We start from the raw sequence: 20,468 nt of genomic DNA, 5'->3' as shown, positions 1-20,468 counted from the left end.
TTTATCCATGGGTGTGAAAGAATAAAGATATAATAAACAAGAAAATATGTCACTGACCTAAGGTAAATGTCTGTTTATGATGTAATTCAAGGTTATCTGTGGCAAGATAACATGCATATAGTGCAACATTTATACCCATGATGATGTTAGCTGAGTTTTGGAAACTGAAAAAAGTAATACATATATAAATAAAATAATTTCTCTGTCTGCCAAAGACTGAATTCTAATGTTTTGGGTTCCGGGAGAAATGATTTGGACTGCATGCCTCGACTACCTTAACAAGTTTTTTTTTAAGGTGGAAAATAACTACTACGCTGAGGGAGAAAAAAAATAAGAAAACAGAGATCCAGCCAGTAAGAATGATTTTACATTATCTCTGCTTGAATTAGGATGTGAGGAACAGAAAGCCAAGTCAACACATCGTAACTTCTATTTCGAAGTCTGCGTCTTTGCTTCTGCGTATTTCTCCCTACACTGTAAAACACTGGACCTGTCTGCTGTTCCTCTCATAAATCAGCTTTCTGTCCAGCTCATGTTATCCTGTCTAGACATCCATTTCTGGCCTGTACATTGGGATTCTTATTTACAGTCAATGACAGACTCTTGCTAAGTGCTCTTTAGTTTTGGTAGTGTAAGACTAATGGTGTGGAAGATGCTTGGGTCTGGCCATCATTGAGCTGTAAGGGCTAGAAACCAGTACTGATCCAGCAGTTTCACACTGGAACTGAAATGAACCACGCCAAGCGGTTTGTCTAGCTTACAATTTCAATTCAATTTATCTTTATTGTCATTGTCAAAAGAACAACGAAATTTAAAAAAGTGCCATCGATCAGTGCATATGCTTAAAAAAAAAATCACTGTCACCACCATTTGCACATAATATAAGAAATAAATAACAATAACTGTTACAAAACAACTATAGCTGGAGTACAAGTTGACCTTGAAATGCATTGGGGAGAATAAATACAGAGTTATGAGCAGACCTATGCTAATTAAAACAAGTAAATAAATGTCATTAATAAATCACTTCTAAGCATGCAAGTCATTTAATACCACATTTCAAGCATAACATTTATTAAGGCTGATGAGAGACTGTAGGCATACTTTACAAGTACCCTAATTACTTTTTTTTTTCTTTGCTAAAAAAAACCCAAACTTTACTAAATTGTATTGGGATCTTATGAGATAGATTAACAAAAGGTAGCATACATTTGTAAAGAGGAGTAAAGTTATACAAAATGTGACCTAAAACTGTAAGAATTATGGCAGGGCTATTAATTTTATTTGTAATTTAATTGCAGTTTTACCAAATGCAATTTTCAAATTGTGGATCCAATCAATTTTGGTCACATTTCCTCACAGAAAGCTTTCAAGACACTTACTGTCTTCAAGCATCTAACTACCAGCCCTTTAGGTGGCAGTAATATGCTAGAAAGGGAGTTTGCCATCACACAGAAGTGAAAAGCAAGTTGCATTTATTGAACTGATCCATTCATGGAAGTAGAAGTAGACTCTTTCCCATGCAGCAGTAAAGTCCTGCCACAATGGTATTTGTACAAGCAAGCTTCCAAACTTATCAAAACAATGGTGGGGTAAAATATCTGCATTGTACTTTTAATCTAAGTTCAATTTGGCTCTTCTGCCCGATCAGAGTTTATTCACAGAAACACAATAAATAGTTATAATGTGGTGCAAAATCTGATGAGATTTGAGCACAAACTTCCTTATTCCAAAGTTCTTCTCCATCTGCTCAGCCTGCTGTGGCCATGTGGAGGTTAACTGAACATATGGTTTAAAAAAAAAAAAGTGTATCAACATGTCAAAATTAGGTGGTTTCAAATCTGTGGTATAAATAAAAAGTCAAAATTGTTTTGGAAATTTAAAATCAATATTAGATGTCATATAACAGGGAATATGCAAAGAACTTCAGAATCTTTAGCTATATATCTGTGAAAAAATCTTTTGTTTTATAAATGTCTATAAAATAATATAACTTTATTTACATCAAAATATAATACATTAATAATGCTAATTATTCGACAGATCTTCCTCAAAACCTGAAATACAAAGTCCCCTTTCTTGTAGAAATTCGAAAGTTGTATGTAATATATTTTTATCCAGTTCTCATATATACATTCCTGTCAACAAACTTTTTTCGATATTGCCTAAAAATCATATATTTTTGCCTGAACAGAAATAATGGTGTCTTGAATGGTATTAAGTATTAAATTACTTAAATCTTTTTTTTTTAAATACAGGTGTGATCCCTCACTCTGACCTCTTTTTTTTCTAATATACATAAAGATTTCCAGTCTATGTTCACCCAGAGTTCCATACAGTAAGCAAGAAAAGTGGATTGTACTGAATACTCATTCATGTTTTTATTAACCGCACTACTTTTTGTTTTCTTTTTTTTCTTTTTACATGTTCAAGTAAACAGGGTCCTAGTTGTAAGTTGAAGTTAGAGTCCAGTTAGTCTAAATGCAGAACTGGTAAAAAAAAAAAAAAAAAAAAGATACCTCAGTAAAAAAGAACAAGAAAAAGAAAAAGGGGAAATGGATGGAGCTAAATACAGGAACACATACAAGAAAATATGTTACTTTGAGGCTGGAGTGACAGACAATGATACTAAACTTGTATATTGTTTAGATAAAATACGTGGTTTAGAATTACAGATGGCAGCGCTTACCAACCGGGCTCTCTTCCCGTTAAAGTCGACCCTGAATCACAGTCAAAGAAGCATTTTATACAACTCCAGTATGCCACATCATCACATCATTACATCATAGATGTTTGTGAATGAGGAGACATCCATGGCTCCAGCCATATCAAACTATAACACAGTGTCCCTGATAAAAGCTCAGAGAACTCGCTGTTAAGAAAGATCAACTCTGTCTGTGCCTTCATTTCATTCCCAAATCTCTTATATGTACATCATGAACATCATAACTATAAATCCTGACAGAATAACTGTCCTAATTAGATAAACTAGTTGGGTAAACGTTAGTTTTGACACGTAACAGGCAGTCATTGTTAGGGTTTAACACACTCACACTTCAATAAAAATAATCCTAACAAAACCTAAACCCACCCTAATATTAAAACCCACTCTCCATCCAGTCTGGAGATTTTGAACCCTTTTGCAAAGGATAATAAGAAACGATTTTATTCTCTACACTCAAGGATTTTGGATACACACCCCAGATTTATAGTGACTTGTGGTGAAAGTAGGATTTCACTGTGAGCCAGATATTGTGCAGGGATTTACTGAGAATTTCAGGTCTCCTGGACACAGGGGGGGGATTTACCATTAGGCAATACTAGGCAGTAGCCTAGGGCCCCAAGTTCCTGGGGGCCCCATAAAACTCTGTTTACATGTATGGTTAATACAACTATTCCTTATTTGTGCACATTAATAGGTTTTGATAAAAATCCTTTGCCATCAGAATGCTTAAGTGTGTCTCAGCACAATCCCCCCCCCTTCAGTGTCCACCACATTGGATCAGTCAATTTGATATACATGTTTAGAAAGGTCCAAACAGGCAAACCATTTGAAATTAAATTATGCTAAGGGCAGTGTTGCCAACTTAGCGCTTTTGTCACCATAATTAGTGACTTTTCAGACCCCTCTAGCATATATTTCAGAAACGTTCCTAGTGCCAAATCTAGCGACTTTTTTTGCTACCGGAGATTTTGGCGACAACATAAAAGCAGCGAACACTGCTCTCCAGAGTGAGTAGATTGGTAACCCCGCCTCCTGCTCTCCTCTATCTTGTCTGCTGTCATGATTCATGCAGCTATTATTTCATCTAAATGAAAAATGGAGAACAGATAAGCAGATGGCTTGCCTACAGTGAAAAGAAGGACTTTATTTAGTTTGCCATTGCCTTTTAGGAAACACAGGAAGGAGCAGTCGGCTAAGTGAGTTTAGTGCTCGGAAAAAATCTTTCATCCCTTTTGAGACAGCATGAAAAATATAGATATATATATATAGTACAAAACATATAGAGGAAAACAACAAGAAAAAACAAGAAGAGAGGGTCAAAATATAGAACAAATAATGTATGTCTATTAAAATTCCTGTATCTGTATAATGGGTCTGTTTTATGTGCTGTCTTCTCAATTCAGAAGGCCCCCTGCCTGTCTTTGCTTAGAGCCCCAAATTTCCTAAATCCGCCCCTGTTCTATAGAGTAAAGGAAGTTGGATAGCTGGATATGGAAAACAGCACAGATAATCATTGCAAAGTTCAGGTCTTTAACACCTTAGCTGTATTAACCCAACCTCTCCTCGGTAAAACAGTATGAGGACAGTTTTACTTTCCAAAAACTGCCAAACACTCTGTGAGCCATTACTGTATAGTGTCCCCCACTCACACACACCTACTCCTAATGACACTTCCGCAATTAAAGTCGTGGCAGTGCTCCACGTGCCCATTAGCACGCGCTAAATAACTGTTAACAATGTATTACCCAGACTCCCCTGCCCAGCCACTTGTAGGCTGCTCAAATTCCCTCTTCAAAGCTCCCAGGTAATTATGTCAAAGGTTTTTAATAAACAGCCTATTCAGTATGCCTTAGGTTACTGATCCGGACTGACAAAACATTTCAGTTTGTTTCAACACACATGCAGACGTAGCCTTCTCTGATTGGCTAAGTCTTTGTAAACGTCACGAGGCCAGGAAGCACCTGCTATTAAGAAAATTAACAACTGAACCAAATAAATCAGGATAAATTATCTGTTTTTATGACATAACCATATCACTAATGAAGGAGTATTTTTGACTGATTTCTAAATTAAGGTCTAAACTTTTAATACAAAATGGCAATAAGAGCTTTAATATAGAGGTTTTTTGCTCTTAGTATGACGCAACTGATGACAGTCAGTAAAAAAGAACAAAAAAAACAAAAAACTTAACAAACAAAAAAAAAAGGGGCACCATTTAGAGAGAGACCTGAAAACTGAGATAAATATAAAGTAACAGCGAAGAGGAAAATATCACAATTTTAAAATGCTTTGAAATAGTAGCATATTCTGTTGAATTATATAATCCAGGTCTCCTAATCAATCCTACACATAAGTAGCCTGAATAGAGTTTAAGAGACTTTCATCATATTTGGAGCAATCAAATATCAGTTGTTTATAATTATGTCTAAAGGCCTATTATGTTTTGTATGTATTATAGTTGTGATCTATGTTTTAGCTGTTTAAAATTTTTGCACCTTTTCAAGTTTTTACGCCAATTTTTGCAACATCCTTCACATACATTTTTCAAATGATTTGCATTATGTTTGTATTTGTTTAAACAAAGCTATGTAGACTTAAAGGATGAAAAAGAAACATGGGCAAAAACAGCTTTAAAATAAGCCTCCTGACCTAAAACTTCGAGAATAAATCATTACATGTGGGTTCAGAAGCCTATTAATATTGTTTTCTTTTTTATATTTTATTTTAGCAACATTAACGACCCCTTTTTTATGTAGTGGATGAGTTTGGTTATGTTATCATAGGATGTGGCTGAACCAATCCTCTTATTATTCTCATTGTGTGGTGCCCCACAGAGAACAGTCGAGTTCATATGTTTGGTTTTTAATGAGTCAAAATATTAAATCAATAAAGGGTTATATTTTTTAATAGAACTGGAACACATTGTTGTGTAGTAGGGGAAAGAATGTGGTAAAGAGCACTAATTCTAATGAACCTGAACCTCTAACCTATGAACCGACGGTTCTGAAGTTGTTTTGTAATATATTTTTTCAAAAGGCCTATTTTTTACAATTTCAACAAATAGTTAACATCAAATATTTTATTTTTAAACTATAACTACTTTCAAAATAAAATAATACACTAGAAAAAAATCAAAATCTAGATAAGCCATTGTTTCTTATAGTGCATTTGTTCTTGAATTGAGGAGGTAAGTGAGATACTTTGCCAATGCCAATGGAACAAGACAATTTATATTTAAAATAAGAAAAAAAACTACATTGTCTTATTTCAAGTGCATATTATCTAATTATCTTATTTTAAGAGTAAAAAAAAAAAATAATTCCTTTGGCAAATCATCTTATTTACCTACTCAAATTAAGAGTAAATACACTTAATTTAAGAAATGTTGACTTATTTGTAGACTGTTTTTGCATTGTAGGTAAATGAAATATATAATTGGTTCTTATGTATGGGCTGTATTTAATTCGTGTTATTTTCGATCTGAGTCTGATTCTAATCTGATTTTTTTTTTTTTTTCCACAATTGTTTAAAGACCGACCCCCAATAATAAACACTTTGCATTGTTCAATATAAAGCACCTCTAAAATTTGGAGGCTATTATCTCTACAGTAGGTAATGTTCTCCTCGGATAGGCCTATTTCTCTTCACCCTTTAGTAAAATGCAAAATATATATGGATAAAGAAAAAATGTGCAAGCGATTTAATTTAATATCGGATTCTGTTAAATCATAAACATCTTTTAAAGTTTTTTTTTTTTTTTAAGAGTTGTTTTTTGTATTTTTTTCTGATGCTCCTTAGGACTGAAAGCAAGATAATCCCCTTGGATTATGTGCACTGCGCTTCTCCATAGACGTCTTTACTTATTTAGTCCTAATTTATGCCAATAAACGCTGAGGACGTGTTGTTTATTTAAACAAGAACTCAACGGGTGAACTGAAGGGAAGGATGGAGCTTTATGGGGGTTTTAGCAGTCCGAATCCAAAGGAAAAAAATGTAGCTCAATCCTGGTGTGAATTATATTTTCGATTTTTAAATTCCATAATCTCTCCGAGTTTAAGGAGGCTGTAACAAGTTAACAGGTTGATCAGCGGCCTCTGAGAGAAACAAGCTGCTCTGTGATCAGTTAGGAGAGAATCTGCAGGTTCTCGTTGGGAAAATACGCACGTGCATGGCAACCCACGCGGGCCAGTCCGCGCGACTTCTTTTTACTGTCTTCATATCCCACAGCTTTCACGCACACCATCCATCGCTCATAAAGAGGGGATTCCGTGGAAAAGGAAGGAGAAAACCTGGAGCTCATAAAGAAAACACATTTCATTTGGTGAATTACTCTAAGTTCTAATTTTATATGATCTAAAATCAAATTTAGGTCGCAGCTAAATATGTAGTTATTTGGAATAAAATCTTTAGATTTTCAACAAGTGTGTTTGTAACATTTTAAAGTCGCAGTACACAAGCAGTTGGATTTAAACAAATTAGATTTCTGTAACAATATTTTCTTTTCCGTAGATTCTGGTATTATTATGTGAGACTACTGCTTAAATAACCAAATAAGTAAGTAGGCCCAAAACACCATTTTTTAAATTTGCTTTTATTTGGAAGATGATTTACAGATCTGAGTTGTGCTGGAAAACAATCTTACTTGATTTATTTAGCTTTAGGACTTAACGATTTCTCTGAGCAGCATGTTTAATTGGAAATTTAACTCCATAGCATGGTCACCAAAAGACTAAAAAGCTGGAATCAAACACAAAACTTTCTCCACATTTTTCCCCAACGTTTTTATTAATTAATTTATTTATTTATTTGTTTGTTTCTTATTTCGTTTTCTAAAGTAAAATATTCCTTCCGCTTACGTTTAAACTTTTTCAGTATATCTATTTCTGCCTGATGGACATCAAGAATGAGAAGAATAGCTGAACAAAAAATTTAACCCAAATTTTAGCGACCTACACTGACTAAGTGATTTTTTTTATGCATTTAAAAAGTTTTAATCAGCTAAAATGAACACATTTAAACATTCTTGTTATAGTGCATAGAAAGTAAGCCCTACAACCTGTTACATCTGTTTATTTATGTTAGTTACTGTGATTATTATTAATAGATTTATCCAGAGGAAAGGTGGGGTCAGGGGGTTAACGTTCTTCACTCATTGGGCAAGAGGTATGATGACTGCTTCCGACATAATAATAATAATAATAATAATAATAATAATAATAATAATAATAATAATAATAATAATAATAATAATAATAATAATAATAATAATAATATAAAACATGTATTTAATGGAAATATTCCTGATACTCTTATCCAGATTTGTTTTATTGAAGCTGATATGTTATTTTGCGTTTACATTGATTGGTCTATATGTATTAGGTCACACAGCGGTTTTTTTTTATATTGCAGTCCATTTTTCCTCTTACGTTTTTACTTAATTAACAAGGTGACGCTCATAGCTCATAATACATATATTATTTTGTAACAGTTCCTATAACTGGGATTAATAGTTCTAAATGTATTCTTTTCCTCTGTTAAAACTGAATATTTGCCACTTTTTGAACTGTTCACATGTAATTAAATATATTTAATCTCCTCGTCTGGACTGCATGAAGGCATATGTTTCTGATGCGGTTGCAGTTCGCATGTGAGCACAGTGCTGCAGGAAGCCTAATGAACAGATATGCAAAGCATGTCGGGTGTGAAAATGCGCTCAATGCCTCAGAGGGAAGCTCTTGTAGATCCCTTCGGCCTGAGGACATGATTCATTTACCGGCTCTGATCATGATTTGACCACAAAAGGCGGCACGAGCGGCCCCCACAGCGGGCGGGACAGCAGAAAGGTTCCTGGGGGCCGTGATCGCTTGTGATTGGTCGGCCTGCGGCTGGATTGACAGCTCCCTCGCTCTGGAGCCCCTCTAAGCTCGGTTGTTGACACTTTCCAAAAAGTCAGCGCTGAACCTGTACGGATAACGGAGACGCTGTCAGAGCTCGGCTCCCTCTCGGTACCAAAACGGAAATCTGTCCCTCACCCGTAGATGCTTCGCTCTGACTGACTGTGAGTTTGAACTTTTTCTCCTCCCTGGAAGATCGCCGCGCAATCTGTGCCTCTCCCCGCTGAGAAGGAAAGGAATGGCTGAGAAGCGGAGGTCTCCGTGCGCGCTGAGCGTCAAGGCGCACGCCTTCTCCGTAGAGGCGCTGATCGGAGCTGAAAAGCGACGCAGGACGAGCGAAGACGATGCCGCGGTTTCCCCCGGGGGCTATGAGGGTGAAAATGATGTTTCAGTTTTAACCGGGAGTCCTGCGCTGAGAGGCAACAGAGCCTGTAGCAGCGACCGGGGCAGCGAGGCTGGATGCACAAGCGACGGATCCCGTAAGCAATCAATAATACCAATAATAATTTTAATAATTATAGCCAATTTCTAAAATTATTATTTAGCCATAGGGGATAGAGATGCAGACTTTGTTAAGGGGGAAATAATCGTCACCATAGATATAAAGGCAGAGACGCATGCAACGTGTCAAACTCGAATATATGACAAAATTCTAACCAGCTTGGTCTACTAATTAGGAATCCTTTGTGTGTGACTAATATGACAGCATTTATGGGATATGCAGCTATCATAAACACGCCAATTACCAGGGTATAAAGGCTGGACAATGCAATGGAAAGAATAGTGCAGGCCTGCAGGAAGCAGAAACTGGAATTTAAATGCACAGCGAAGTTAACATGGACTTGGCAGAGGAATGTTTGGCTTCTTATTGAGACAATGTCTAAACTACTTAAGTTCAATTAGCACCACTTAGAGAACCCGGCGTTTAACCCAAATAATATCAGGAATAAATAAGGAGATTGGCCTAAAAATACAAATAAAGCCATAGAATAACAAAATGCAATTTATATTATATTATATTATATTATATTATATTATATTATATTATATTATATTATATTATATTATATTATATTATATTATATTATATTANATTATATTATATTATATTATATTATATTATATTATATTATATTATATTATATTATATTATATTATATTATATTATATTATATTATATTATGCTATTGCTTTTTTTCCAGCATGCAGTAAAATAAACATCTTTCCCTCGCTTTAATTCTGACAACATGCAGGCCTATTACAATTACAAACTACTACTATAAATTATAAGGAAGCAGAATAAACCTTCCCATGTTTTAAATCGTGTGCTTTTATGTTTTAAGTGAATAATGGCTGACTTAAGTGCGTGATTTTAATCAACCAAATCGTGATAATTCTTGTCACGGTGCAGCGGAGAGCGAGGACGCGCTACTGGAGAGCCCGCAGCCCGCAGCTGCAGTGTGCGGGGCCCCCGGAGCCGGGAGCGGGGAGGAAACTCGCGTGGAGCTGCAGGGATCAGATCTGTGGAAGCGGTTCCACGAGATCGGCACCGAGATGATCATCACCAAGGCTGGACGGTAAGAGGAGAGCTCTCTTTGGGGTTTCCCCCAATAAGCTAAATTAAAATAAACAAAAAAGTCATATTTTAGTATAATTAATAGCAGGATAAATAAATTTAAAAATATGTTATTATTAGAAGTTATTAAACAATGGCAATAAGACAGTAAAATAGGACCATGAACACATAATTATTCGGTTTTTTTTAAACAATATAAATCAAAAGGAAAATACTTTATGATTTTATTCCTTCATTTATTCAGGAAATAATATAGATTTAAAATTTCATCTTAAAGAGGGCCCAGAACATTTAAATTAGCAGTAGGCAAGGAGGTGAAAACGTACAAAATGTAAACATTATTTTTATCAATAATATTATTATTTTTTTCATTAGTATTATAGGAGGATAACTATTATCTGGAAACTGATTATGTTTTATTTTTTCTTCCAGGCGGATGTTCCCTGCAATGCGCGTAAAGATTACAGGCCTGGACCCCCATCAGCAGTATTACATTGCAATGGACATAATCCCCGTGGATAATAAACGATACAGGTAATAACCAATGCAATGCGTTACCTTGCGTGCCCACGTGGCCCCTAAATCATGCCTTTAATCTGACCCTGTAATTGGGACTGTTATAGATAAGTGGGTTTAATTTAGACTCCCTGTAAAAAGCATTGCGGGGACAAATCAAAGATTGTTCAGCTGTGCAGGTCCAGCTTTTCCCTTCTGCTTCTCTACAAATGGCGCTTGGCAGCAGGTTTTTTGTCACGGTGGTTTTGACGTCCCGTTTGGAATAAAGGGCCTTTTGGACGCCTCACCTCCCTAACCCGGAGGGTCAAACCAACAAAAGTCCTCATGCAGCAGAGTCAGCGCAGAGCCAAGGCTTTGCGTGCTACAGGCCCTGCCATTCCACACTTTCACAAGCCGTTTATGTGTGAATACGCTTTTAGCTGCGTGCTGGAGTGATGAGTGAAATCTTGGAAGAAATGTTTCTAAGAAGGCTGTTGTGCCCAAGATATTCAGACTTTTCTGCACGAATGTGCATATTTTATCCTCATTTTATCTTTTATTTTCCTTTCCTTAAAGAGTCCAGAATAGTCTTCAAGTCAGTGTTCTTCCCCACTTAATATTAAGCATTTGATTATCAATTTGCATTATTTATTTTGGTGTAATTAAATTCAGTTTAATTCAGTTTAACCAAAAAATACCAAATATGAGTTTACCTATTAATTCTAGCTCTTATTATCCCCAGTTGGTATCAGAGTACTTAATGCATCTAAGAATTAAAGTAGGTGTGGCTCTACTCTTTGTTTAAATTTATAATTAAAATAGTGAAATATATTACTTGAATAATGACCTAAGAGAAAAACACTAAGGTAGAAAAGCAGTGTTAAGTTGGTGTTCTATCTAAAGTTTGCAACACTGTACAAGACTGACAATAAAGCAAGTCTCTGGTCATTATGCAGTACTTAAGCTATATCTTTTCAGCTTTCCTTTATAAGTTTTGATTTTAATAAGAAATCATTAGCATACATATTGTTAAAAAACTGCAAAGGAAATTTCCTGCTTTAATATATGCTTGCAAAAATTTAATATTTATTAGATTCTAAGCGGCATTTATTAATTTTTTCCTTAGTAACATACAGGTGTATTTTGTAACATATGATGGAAAAAGCTCAGAAAAATGGAGGTCTTGATTAAAATGTGTGTCTATGTGTTTGGATTGTGAAGGTATGTGTATCACAGCTCCAAGTGGATGGTAGCAGGGAACGCGGACTCCCCGGTTCCCCCGAGAGTTTACATCCACCCGGACTCTCCGGCTTCTGGAGAAACTTGGATGCGTCAAGTCGTCAGCTTTGACAAACTCAAACTGACCAATAACGAGCTGGACGACCAGGGACATGTACGAGACTGTTTCATTTTTTCAACTATTCCATTTATGCATATTAATTTATAGTTTTCAGTATACCTTCATCTGAGACTGTTTGTTATAAAAACGAGAAATTATTATTATTATTATTTTCCATTATATCATCCTTTATTATTCTTACTTTAGTGCTTTTGGCATGATAACATTCCTGGCGTGTAACTTTCTTTCCCCCCTCTTTGCTCAGATCATTCTGCACTCCATGCACAAGTACCAGCCACGGGTCCATGTCATCCACAAGGAGTTTGGAGAGGAGCTATCTCCAGTTAGAGCCGTCCCTGTGGGGGAGGGAACTCGGACCTTCGCCTTTCCCGAGACCGTCTTCACGACTGTGACAGCCTATCAAAACCAACAGGTAGAACAAACCGATTACATCGAATCCAGCACAGCTAGCTTTTATAATTATGCATTGCTGACGGGAAGTGATTCAGGAACTCATAATAACTGGGTAACCCTAAAAATGCATTTTCATTTAATTTTACCACACCAGTGATCTGACATAGATCTATACCTGCAAACTTTATGATACTTTAGCAACTTTTGATGACAAAAATGAGATGTAAGAGGCTCTAACTTTATGAGAATCATCATTTAAGTCATTAAAATAACATATAGATAACTTCTCTTACTATTATGTTGTCTTTAACATTTATTTATTGCCTTTTTAATATAAAAACTTAAACAAAAATATGAAATAAACTTCCATTAAAGTTAGTCATGCTTCTCAAGAAAGCACAGAGTACTACAACTCTAAGTGTGCTTCCTAGCTCATACTGGCTGTTTAAAGGGATAGGTCAGACTTTTCAGCGGACAAAGTTGTTGAACTCTAACGGCCTGCTAGACAGACCTCCTGTTATAGCTGGTTTTAGAAACGGCTGCATTCGTGTAAAACTCTGAAGATATGGACCATCTAAACTTTCACAAAGAACCGTTGTTAAGTTTATCAGTGTTGGTGGAGGCTCCGTGCCTTATCATTCTGATTTATCAGCTGATTGGGAGACTGCTAGGTTCAGCTCCAAATAACAAGTTGGCCTGGGAGAGGAAAGAAACATACCGCCTTTGATGCCGTCACATAAATGACAGCCTGAAGCAGAACCCCGCGTTTTGCTCGCCTGCTGCTGGAGTTGCAGCTTTAATACGACTAGATGCCTCTGCCAACCGAAGCCTAAGTGTAGCAACAGATATATTGTTGGTCTGAGATAACACACAGTGAGAGTATGAAAGGTTTGTGTGAACGTTTGCAGTTTGGGTTGTTGTAAAATGCTTTCTTTAAACCCGTCAGCTGTAGTTTTAAATCTCTGTTGGCTAAAGAAGAGTGATAATTGACCGTCTAAGTAAAAAGCCACGTTTCTTTTCTGCAAGAGAAAGAGACATAGAAGCCCCTTCCCACCAGCTGACCTGCAATGTGCGGCAACAGGTGTAGGAGGGGCAGCTGGTGTAAACTCCACTTTCTGGAATGTTAAATTGAATTTGAAAAGTTGGAACGGAATGATGTAAAAGTGTGTCTCAATTAACCTGTAATTATTAAATGTGAAGATAAATCCCTTCTTCGCTGTTGGTTAAAATACATGATGTGTTCTGAATGTGTTTAAACATTATATTTTGTATTACTGGACTGGCTGTACAGCACAGTTTTCTAGAAACTGTCCAGTAAAGAGAACGTTTAAAATGGGGGAATGCAAAGCTTTAAAGTCTGAGGGTTAGCCAAAGTCGGTCAGCTCCAAATGCACTACGGCTGAAGTCAGAACATGGTGACGACGCCTATAAAAGTCTCTTCTGATGAGGGTCAAAGAGTTGGACCTTAAACACCACCCACAGTCTGAGAAGCCGCTTCAGAGCTCCATGCAGAATCAGAACTAAAAAAAAAAACCTCTTAGAAGCAAAAATGTATTTATTTTCAGAGCTGACTGAGTGATTGCAGAGAGATAAGTAATTTTAGTTGTTTAAAAGAAAACTTTCATTATACAGTTTATATTATGGTGGACAGATCTTCAGGGAAATAATTTGTTTTGTTTTGTTTTTTCAGATTACAAGGCTGAAAATTGACAGAAACCCATTTGCCAAAGGCTTCAGAGACTCTGGCAGAAACCGGTGAGTTTACTTTAACCCCAGAGATTTGCACACTATTTAGTCCATTAGGAGGGGGTTCTATGATATGCATGACTGCCTTCTGTTTTGGCTTTCTTGGGTTTTTTTCCTCTTATTTAATTCTGATTTCATGGAAAGAAAAGCTCTGCATATGTCAATCTTTTTACTTCAAACACTGAATTCTTAATAGTTTAGATTAATAAGATTTAAATTATGGTAAAAAAAAAAAACAAAGCTGTACCACATTTATAATATGCGTTGTTATTGAAATATGCACGCTGAAGGAAAGGCTCTTTTAACTGTCTCTTTAAAAAAGATGGGAGCATGTGTCCAACAGGAAAAAGCAACTTTTAACTGCAAAACTTAATGGAGCATCAGATTCCAGTTGACCTCAACGCAAAAATAATAAAACTCCAGAGTGTCCTGAGGAAAATCTGAATAAACACATTTTCTAAACATATATAAACAGTGCATTAAAACAACACGGCAGTAAAACTCCAGCAGTCTCCAAACAGCCACTCCCAGGAGGACTTGCAGAAATCATTAGAGAGGAGGAGAAGGAAAAGGAGAGGCAATGTGTGAGACCGAAAGTTGGAGAGGGTGGAAGGTAGAGAACAGCGAGCTGGATAACCCAGAGACCTTGGCGGCTGACCCTATAAAAGCTGAAGTCAGGAAGGTGGAAAAAAAACCTCCCCTTAAATATTACAGGAAGACTTAAGCAGTTTGCTAAATAAACTTCAGCTATGATGGGCTGTTTTGGAGCTCCCAGAACTGCTCAGGGCAGCTTGTCTAAATTATCACTGAGGCTACAACCCCGTGTGGGGCGGGCGGGATGGGTGGGGGGGGGACTTTTATCCTCATGCTAACGAGCGGTAACAGACCACTCGCATTACACCACCACAGCAACCCTCTGCCCCACCTAGAGGAGGGAGGGAGTCTCAGATTGAAGGGGGAAGGGGAGTCCCACCTCATAAATCGCTGCTGCGGCTTCCTGCTCCTTCGTCTTGATTTGCCCGTAAAAGCCGTGTGAAAGCAATTACCTCCAAGCACCCGGCAGGCAGCAGCCAATCGCAATGTGGCGTTTATGTTCCTCATTACCTATCGTCTCCATGGAGATGCCAAGGGAGGCCCCACAGGCGACTAAGATGGCCGCCAGGTGGTTGGCATGTAGCATGACCTACAGAGGCTTTGGGAACGAGGGCGGAAGACATACCCTGATGTGTTTAAGTCAAAGAATTCGTTTTTTTGCGTTACAGGATGGGTTTAGAGGCTTTGGTGGAGTCCTACGCATTCTGGCGTCCATCTCTGAGAACGCTCACGTTCGAGGACATTCCTGGGATGGCCAAGCAAGGTAACGACACCAGACAACACGCTCAACTAAAGGATGATTATAGAGTTTACACATGTAGCCAAAGCCCCTGTAATGTTCCACATCTCATTAGAAGCTTCAAGATTTTTTTTTGGAGCTCTATGCCTCCAGGAAAAGTAAGACACGATTGTGAAGTTGATGAAAATTAACTTTTTTTTTTTAGTTTTTAGTTTTTTTTGTTTGTTATTTTTTGTTAAAACAGAGCTGGAAAGTCTAGCCTGCATTCCTTATGTTTATACCTCTCAATAAATTAAAGCCCAACCAAGGGTTGTAATTTGTGAATTCAACATGTCCTGTGAAGGCTTCAGAGGTATGTTAGGTAACATTAGTGAACACACAGCATCATTGAGACCAAGGAACACAGAAGACAGGTCAGGAAGGACGTTGTTAAGACTTTAAAGCTTATAAAGCAATGTTTAATCAATGTATCTTGAAAATAGAAATAATTGGAAAAATTAGATGTCAATTTCACAAATTAGTCATTTACTGAAACTGAAATCTAGATTGCATTGTAAATTGTAGTCTGCAATAAAGTTGATTGATTGATTGATTGATTGATTGATTGATTGATTGATTGATTGATTGATTGATTGATTGATTGATTGATGAAAGAGCAGCAAGAAGAAAGCCATCTCTGACAAAAAAACAACAACATGAAACTGGTGGTGGCAGTACCATGCACTGACGATGGAAATCAGTTTGAGGTGTTAAAAAGGGTGAGACTGTGTTGATGTTCCCGTTTCTAGCAGGACAGCAACACTAAAAATACTACCAGAGCTACATCAGATGGGTTTAAATCAATGCATATCAGGGTGTTAAAATGGTCCAGTCAAAGAGCTAAAGAACTACCGTAAATTCAGCAGATGTCATGCAGAAAGATTTGAAAAGTAGGTCCAATCTGACTGAGTTTCAGCTACTCTGTCTTTGAGTGCAAAGCTGGCAGATGTTCCTCATACTTTTTAACTGGCATTGAAGTTAAAAAGGGTTTGATAAAATAAGGACTCATCTGGAGGCTGAATAGAAATGAAAAACACAGATTTTCATTTGTAAAAACATCCTTCACCTTAAAATTATTCACAAGTTGTTCAGTGAATCACATAAAATCCCTATAGAATATATTCAAAACTCGTTGAATCATCACAATATGTAAAAGAACTAATTATTTTAATTATTTTGTGAGGCATTTTTTAACTGAGAGGTTATTTGTCCAGTTATGTCCATTAATGAACGTTTTGGCTCTTTAGGAATCCCTGGAGCCCATGGAGGTGTTGGAACATCAGCTCATCTGCTCTCCACATCCCCGTGCTCGTCGCCTTTCCAGGTTTGCCCTCTGAGCCCACCAGACTACAGCTGTAGTCGGTCCACACACCCCCTCCACTGCTACAGCAACTCACCCGAGCCGTTCCCCCCTCCCAGAGGTCCGCCTGGTTATGAAGGTGAAGGATTCCGCTCCCTCACTCTCCCTGCGGCTCAGCTCGGCTATCTATCCAATCATACCCCACAAGGTTACGCTGGGCTGCGCCTTCACAGCCCCCCCTACGGCCTGTATGGCTACACATTCCCCTCTTCACCACGTCTTGCCGCTAGCCCCGATAAGATCCCCACTGCTGCCACCGCCAGTCACCAGAGTCCCTTTCATGGCTCCTCTCCCAGCGGGACTTTAACAGACAGCCTCGGTGTGCTCAGTGGAGGACAGCAGGGCTTCCTGTTTGACACCCGGACTTTAGGAGTGGCAAGTAGCCAGCCAGGAGGTGGTGCATCACAGGTCACTGCTCATATGGGATGAATTTAACCCTGGCTTTTCAGGAAAACCTGGTTACACCCTAGTAAGGGTGGAAGAGTCCATAAAGAGTATTCCATAAATTGAGTACCCATGTATCTGACCTTTGGACAGAATAAGAGGCACAGATCAAATATGAACTTCTCAAAGTTTTATTTGGGGAATGGTTCCTCTAACTTACTTGTACAGCCTTAATGGTGACTGACGAAACACAACTAAAGAAGGAGTCTATAAGGCACGGACCTAACTGGAACTACATATGGTTGGGCCTCAAAGTGGTCCAGAGATTAAGAGCAAGCACTTCAATTTCCTGACAGGAAGCCCCAATACATTAACTGAAGACCTTAACCACAGCCATGGTGAAAACAGTACTTAAGCAGTGCAGGCAGATTAAGACGGGCTGACTGTTTATCTGCCACTAACATGTCTCTGAAGCAGGCATTAAATCACTGTGACCAATAAATGGGGACGGGGGCTATGTTGTATCTTCATTTCTTGAGGATCTGAAAGAGGCTTAAAAAAAGCATCTGTTAATCTGGTAACATATGTGTTCCTACCTTTTCATTTATGTCTTTATTCTTTCGCAACAAGCACTGTGTAAAAGGCCCAGTGATAGTCTCACAGCTTATTACATTGCCTTTATGATCCTTTCTCTATTGGATGGAACTGTTAAAACACTACTTATTATTGCACGCCTGAGTTTGCATCGATATGCACTACAGGCAGAACCTGTCACCACTTGGACTAAAACACACAAAAAAGCTTTTTTCCTATACAACATCTGGGAGCTGAAGAAATGTTAGAGCAATGAGATCATGCTGATGAGAAACCAACTGAGATCTCCCTGTTTTGGACAGAACTTTTGTAAAGAGAAACTTGACGAATTAATTTACTTACCCTACATCTGGTCTAACAGACGATCACTTCATTCAGCTCTTTAATTGTAGAGCTTTTCCTCAGGAGGTCTATGAAGCATCTTCATCTGTGTGTAACAAGAGGTATGATGGATGGAAAGGTAGACGTGTTTTTAAAGGGCTGTTTGAGCCTTTGCACTTAAAAAACAAACAATGCACCTGCTATAGACTGGGTCAGGTGTATGTCAACCCACCCTTAACTTGACCCTAATGTTTTTTGATGAAGTCACACTATGACCGCCTGAAGACATCATCAAATTCTGTGATCTTTTTCAGTCAAAATAAAACTATATCTGTCAATGTGATATTTTTTGCACGGAATCAACTTATTTCAACCAACTAATATTGTTTTATTGACTCAAACCAGTAATACTTGCATATGTCTATCATTGCCCATGTGGAGCAATGTTCATATTTCAACTAGAGAAGGTACTTTAACAGAAAAATGCAGATCAGAAAGCATACATGTGCAAAAGAAGGGGAAAAAACATCCATATTATCTTTATTGTGCAATGGCCATGTAAACTAATACCTTAAAGTATGAAGAAGTTACTACTCACACGAGAGAGGGTGTGCGGCGAATGCTGATGTGGGTGGGAAAGTGTGGAATAGTGTATTTGTGTGTGTAGCAACAGGTGGTGGAGTTGTCAGCGAGTGTGTGACCTTATCGTCTCAGAGTTCATGTAGATCCCTGAGAATTGACACCCCATTTCCCCACACACACACATGCAAGCACTGACAAAGTCATACTTGACTGTTGAAACCTGCATGGACCTCCACTGCTCCCATTACGTAAGAATATTAATGTAAACTCTAATAAGAATATTAGAATTGGGATTAATAAATGTATATGTATAAGTTAACCTAAACTTTTACCAATAGCATGATTTAACTATTAAATAGTTATAAACTTTCAGATAATGGATGCTGGTCATCAATTTATGCAGCCCTTCAATGGTTTTGAAACAACCCTGCCCAAAATAAATAGAGGTTCACAACTGCATTATTTAGAAAATAGGATAGGGTATGCCATATGCTATCATTAAAACCTTTTTCATTGCATTAATGGAAAAAAGGGAAAAAGCATAACATCAAAGCAAAGGAAAGAGAACATAGGTTGCGTCCATATGTGTCCGTTCTTCAGCTTCAACTACTTCTGAAGCACATCTTTTTTATTTTACTGTTATTTTTGCAAGACAGCTCAACTTTATTCAATATGGGTGAAGGGCATTTATGGACATCCATTTTTAAACCAAATAGTTAAAATGCATTTAAATCAGGACTTTGCATGGACCATTTTAAAGTAAATATACTTTGATCTCTACCACTATATTGTAGCTCTGGCTATATGTCTAGGGTTGTTGCTCTGCCAAAATGTAGCCTCTAACTGAATTGTAATGCATTTAAGCCAATCAACCCTCAACTCATTTCCTGTCCTTGGGGAAGAACAAAATCCCCACAGCATTACACTGCCACCACTGTGCCTCACCAAGGATGGTGGGTTCTGACTGATGTGAGGTGGAGAACTAGTTGCGGTGGTGTTGGCCTCGTGGTTAAAGCAGTGCGCTTTGCCCTGACAAGGTTGCAAGTATCTGGTTTGATCCCCACAGCTGAACTCTTGGTCCTTGAGCAAGACCCCTAACTCCACACTGCTCCCCGGGGGCTGCACAATGGCAGCCCACAGCTCCCCACAGGGATCGGTCAATTGCAGTGGTAAATTCCTCCAGTATGAAATCAATAAAGTTCAATAATTATTAGTTTTTAACTGCACATAAAGTTTTGCATGTTCAACTTTGGCCTACTTTATTTCAGCATGTATAGGTGTGTCTCCCACTTAGATTGCTTCAAACCTGCATCTTTTTTGGTCTTTTTAACAACCATCTATCCTCCATAAAGGCCAATATTTGTGGAGCGTGCAACTAATAGTTGTCCCTTCACCAGATCTACCAGCCTGAGTAGAGGATCTCTACATTGCACAGGATGCAAGGAGGGAAGGAGAAAATGGAAGAGATGTAAGGGCAGCAAGAACCTAGAGTTTTTGTTTTGCTTAAAGAGCTTTAATCAGATCAACTTCATTCCAGTTCTTTCCAGTTTTCAAGCTTGCTATCTGCTATCGTCCATTTCGTCCCGACTCAGTTGCCTCCTGTCATTCTGAAGGTGAGAGGTGCTGACGAGAGAAGCACATGTGAGGCGGTGAGACACGACGGCTG

At 37.8% G+C, this 20,468-nt stretch overlaps 1 protein-coding gene across 1 annotated transcript; it reads left to right on the top strand.

Annotated features, from left to right (window-relative positions):
* Positions 1 to 8,621: 8,621 nt before the first annotated feature.
* Positions 8,622 to 18,563, top strand: LOC107097264 (T-box transcription factor TBX18-like). The gene is made up of 8 exons (XM_015394349.1): positions 8,622 to 9,098; positions 10,031 to 10,196; positions 10,628 to 10,729; positions 11,912 to 12,083; positions 12,295 to 12,462; positions 14,134 to 14,198; positions 15,452 to 15,546; positions 16,809 to 18,563. The coding sequence occupies exons 1-8, from the start codon at positions 8,858 to 8,860 to the stop codon at positions 17,348 to 17,350; spliced, it is 1,551 nt and encodes a 516-aa protein (XP_015249835.1). The 5' UTR covers positions 8,622 to 8,857; the 3' UTR covers positions 17,351 to 18,563.
* Positions 18,564 to 20,468: the final 1,905 nt, after the last annotated feature.

This window comes from Cyprinodon variegatus, unplaced genomic scaffold, assembly GCF_000732505.1.
Source record: "Cyprinodon variegatus isolate N-32 unplaced genomic scaffold, C_variegatus-1.0 Scaffold25, whole genome shotgun sequence".
Lineage (NCBI taxonomy): Eukaryota > Metazoa > Chordata > Actinopteri > Cyprinodontiformes > Cyprinodontidae > Cyprinodon > Cyprinodon variegatus.
The sequence above is the reverse complement of the archived record's forward strand: the minus strand, read 5'-3'. Positions and strand labels throughout refer to the sequence as shown.

What these genes read in the sequence shown, in the direction of transcription:
- LOC107097264 (XM_015394349.1), top strand. Translation starts at nt 8,858, where the DNA reads ATGGCTGAGAAGCGGAGGTCTCCGTGCGCGCTGAGCGTCAAGGCGCAC. An exon ending in ATCATCACCAAGGCTGGACG is followed by an intron (nt 10,197 to 10,627) that starts GTAAGAGGAGAG and finishes TTTTTCTTCCAG; the next exon opens with GCGGATGTTCCCTGCAATGC. An exon ending in TCCTGGGATGGCCAAGCAAG is followed by an intron (nt 15,547 to 16,808) that starts GTAACGACACCA and finishes TTGGCTCTTTAG; the next exon opens with GAATCCCTGGAGCCCATGGA.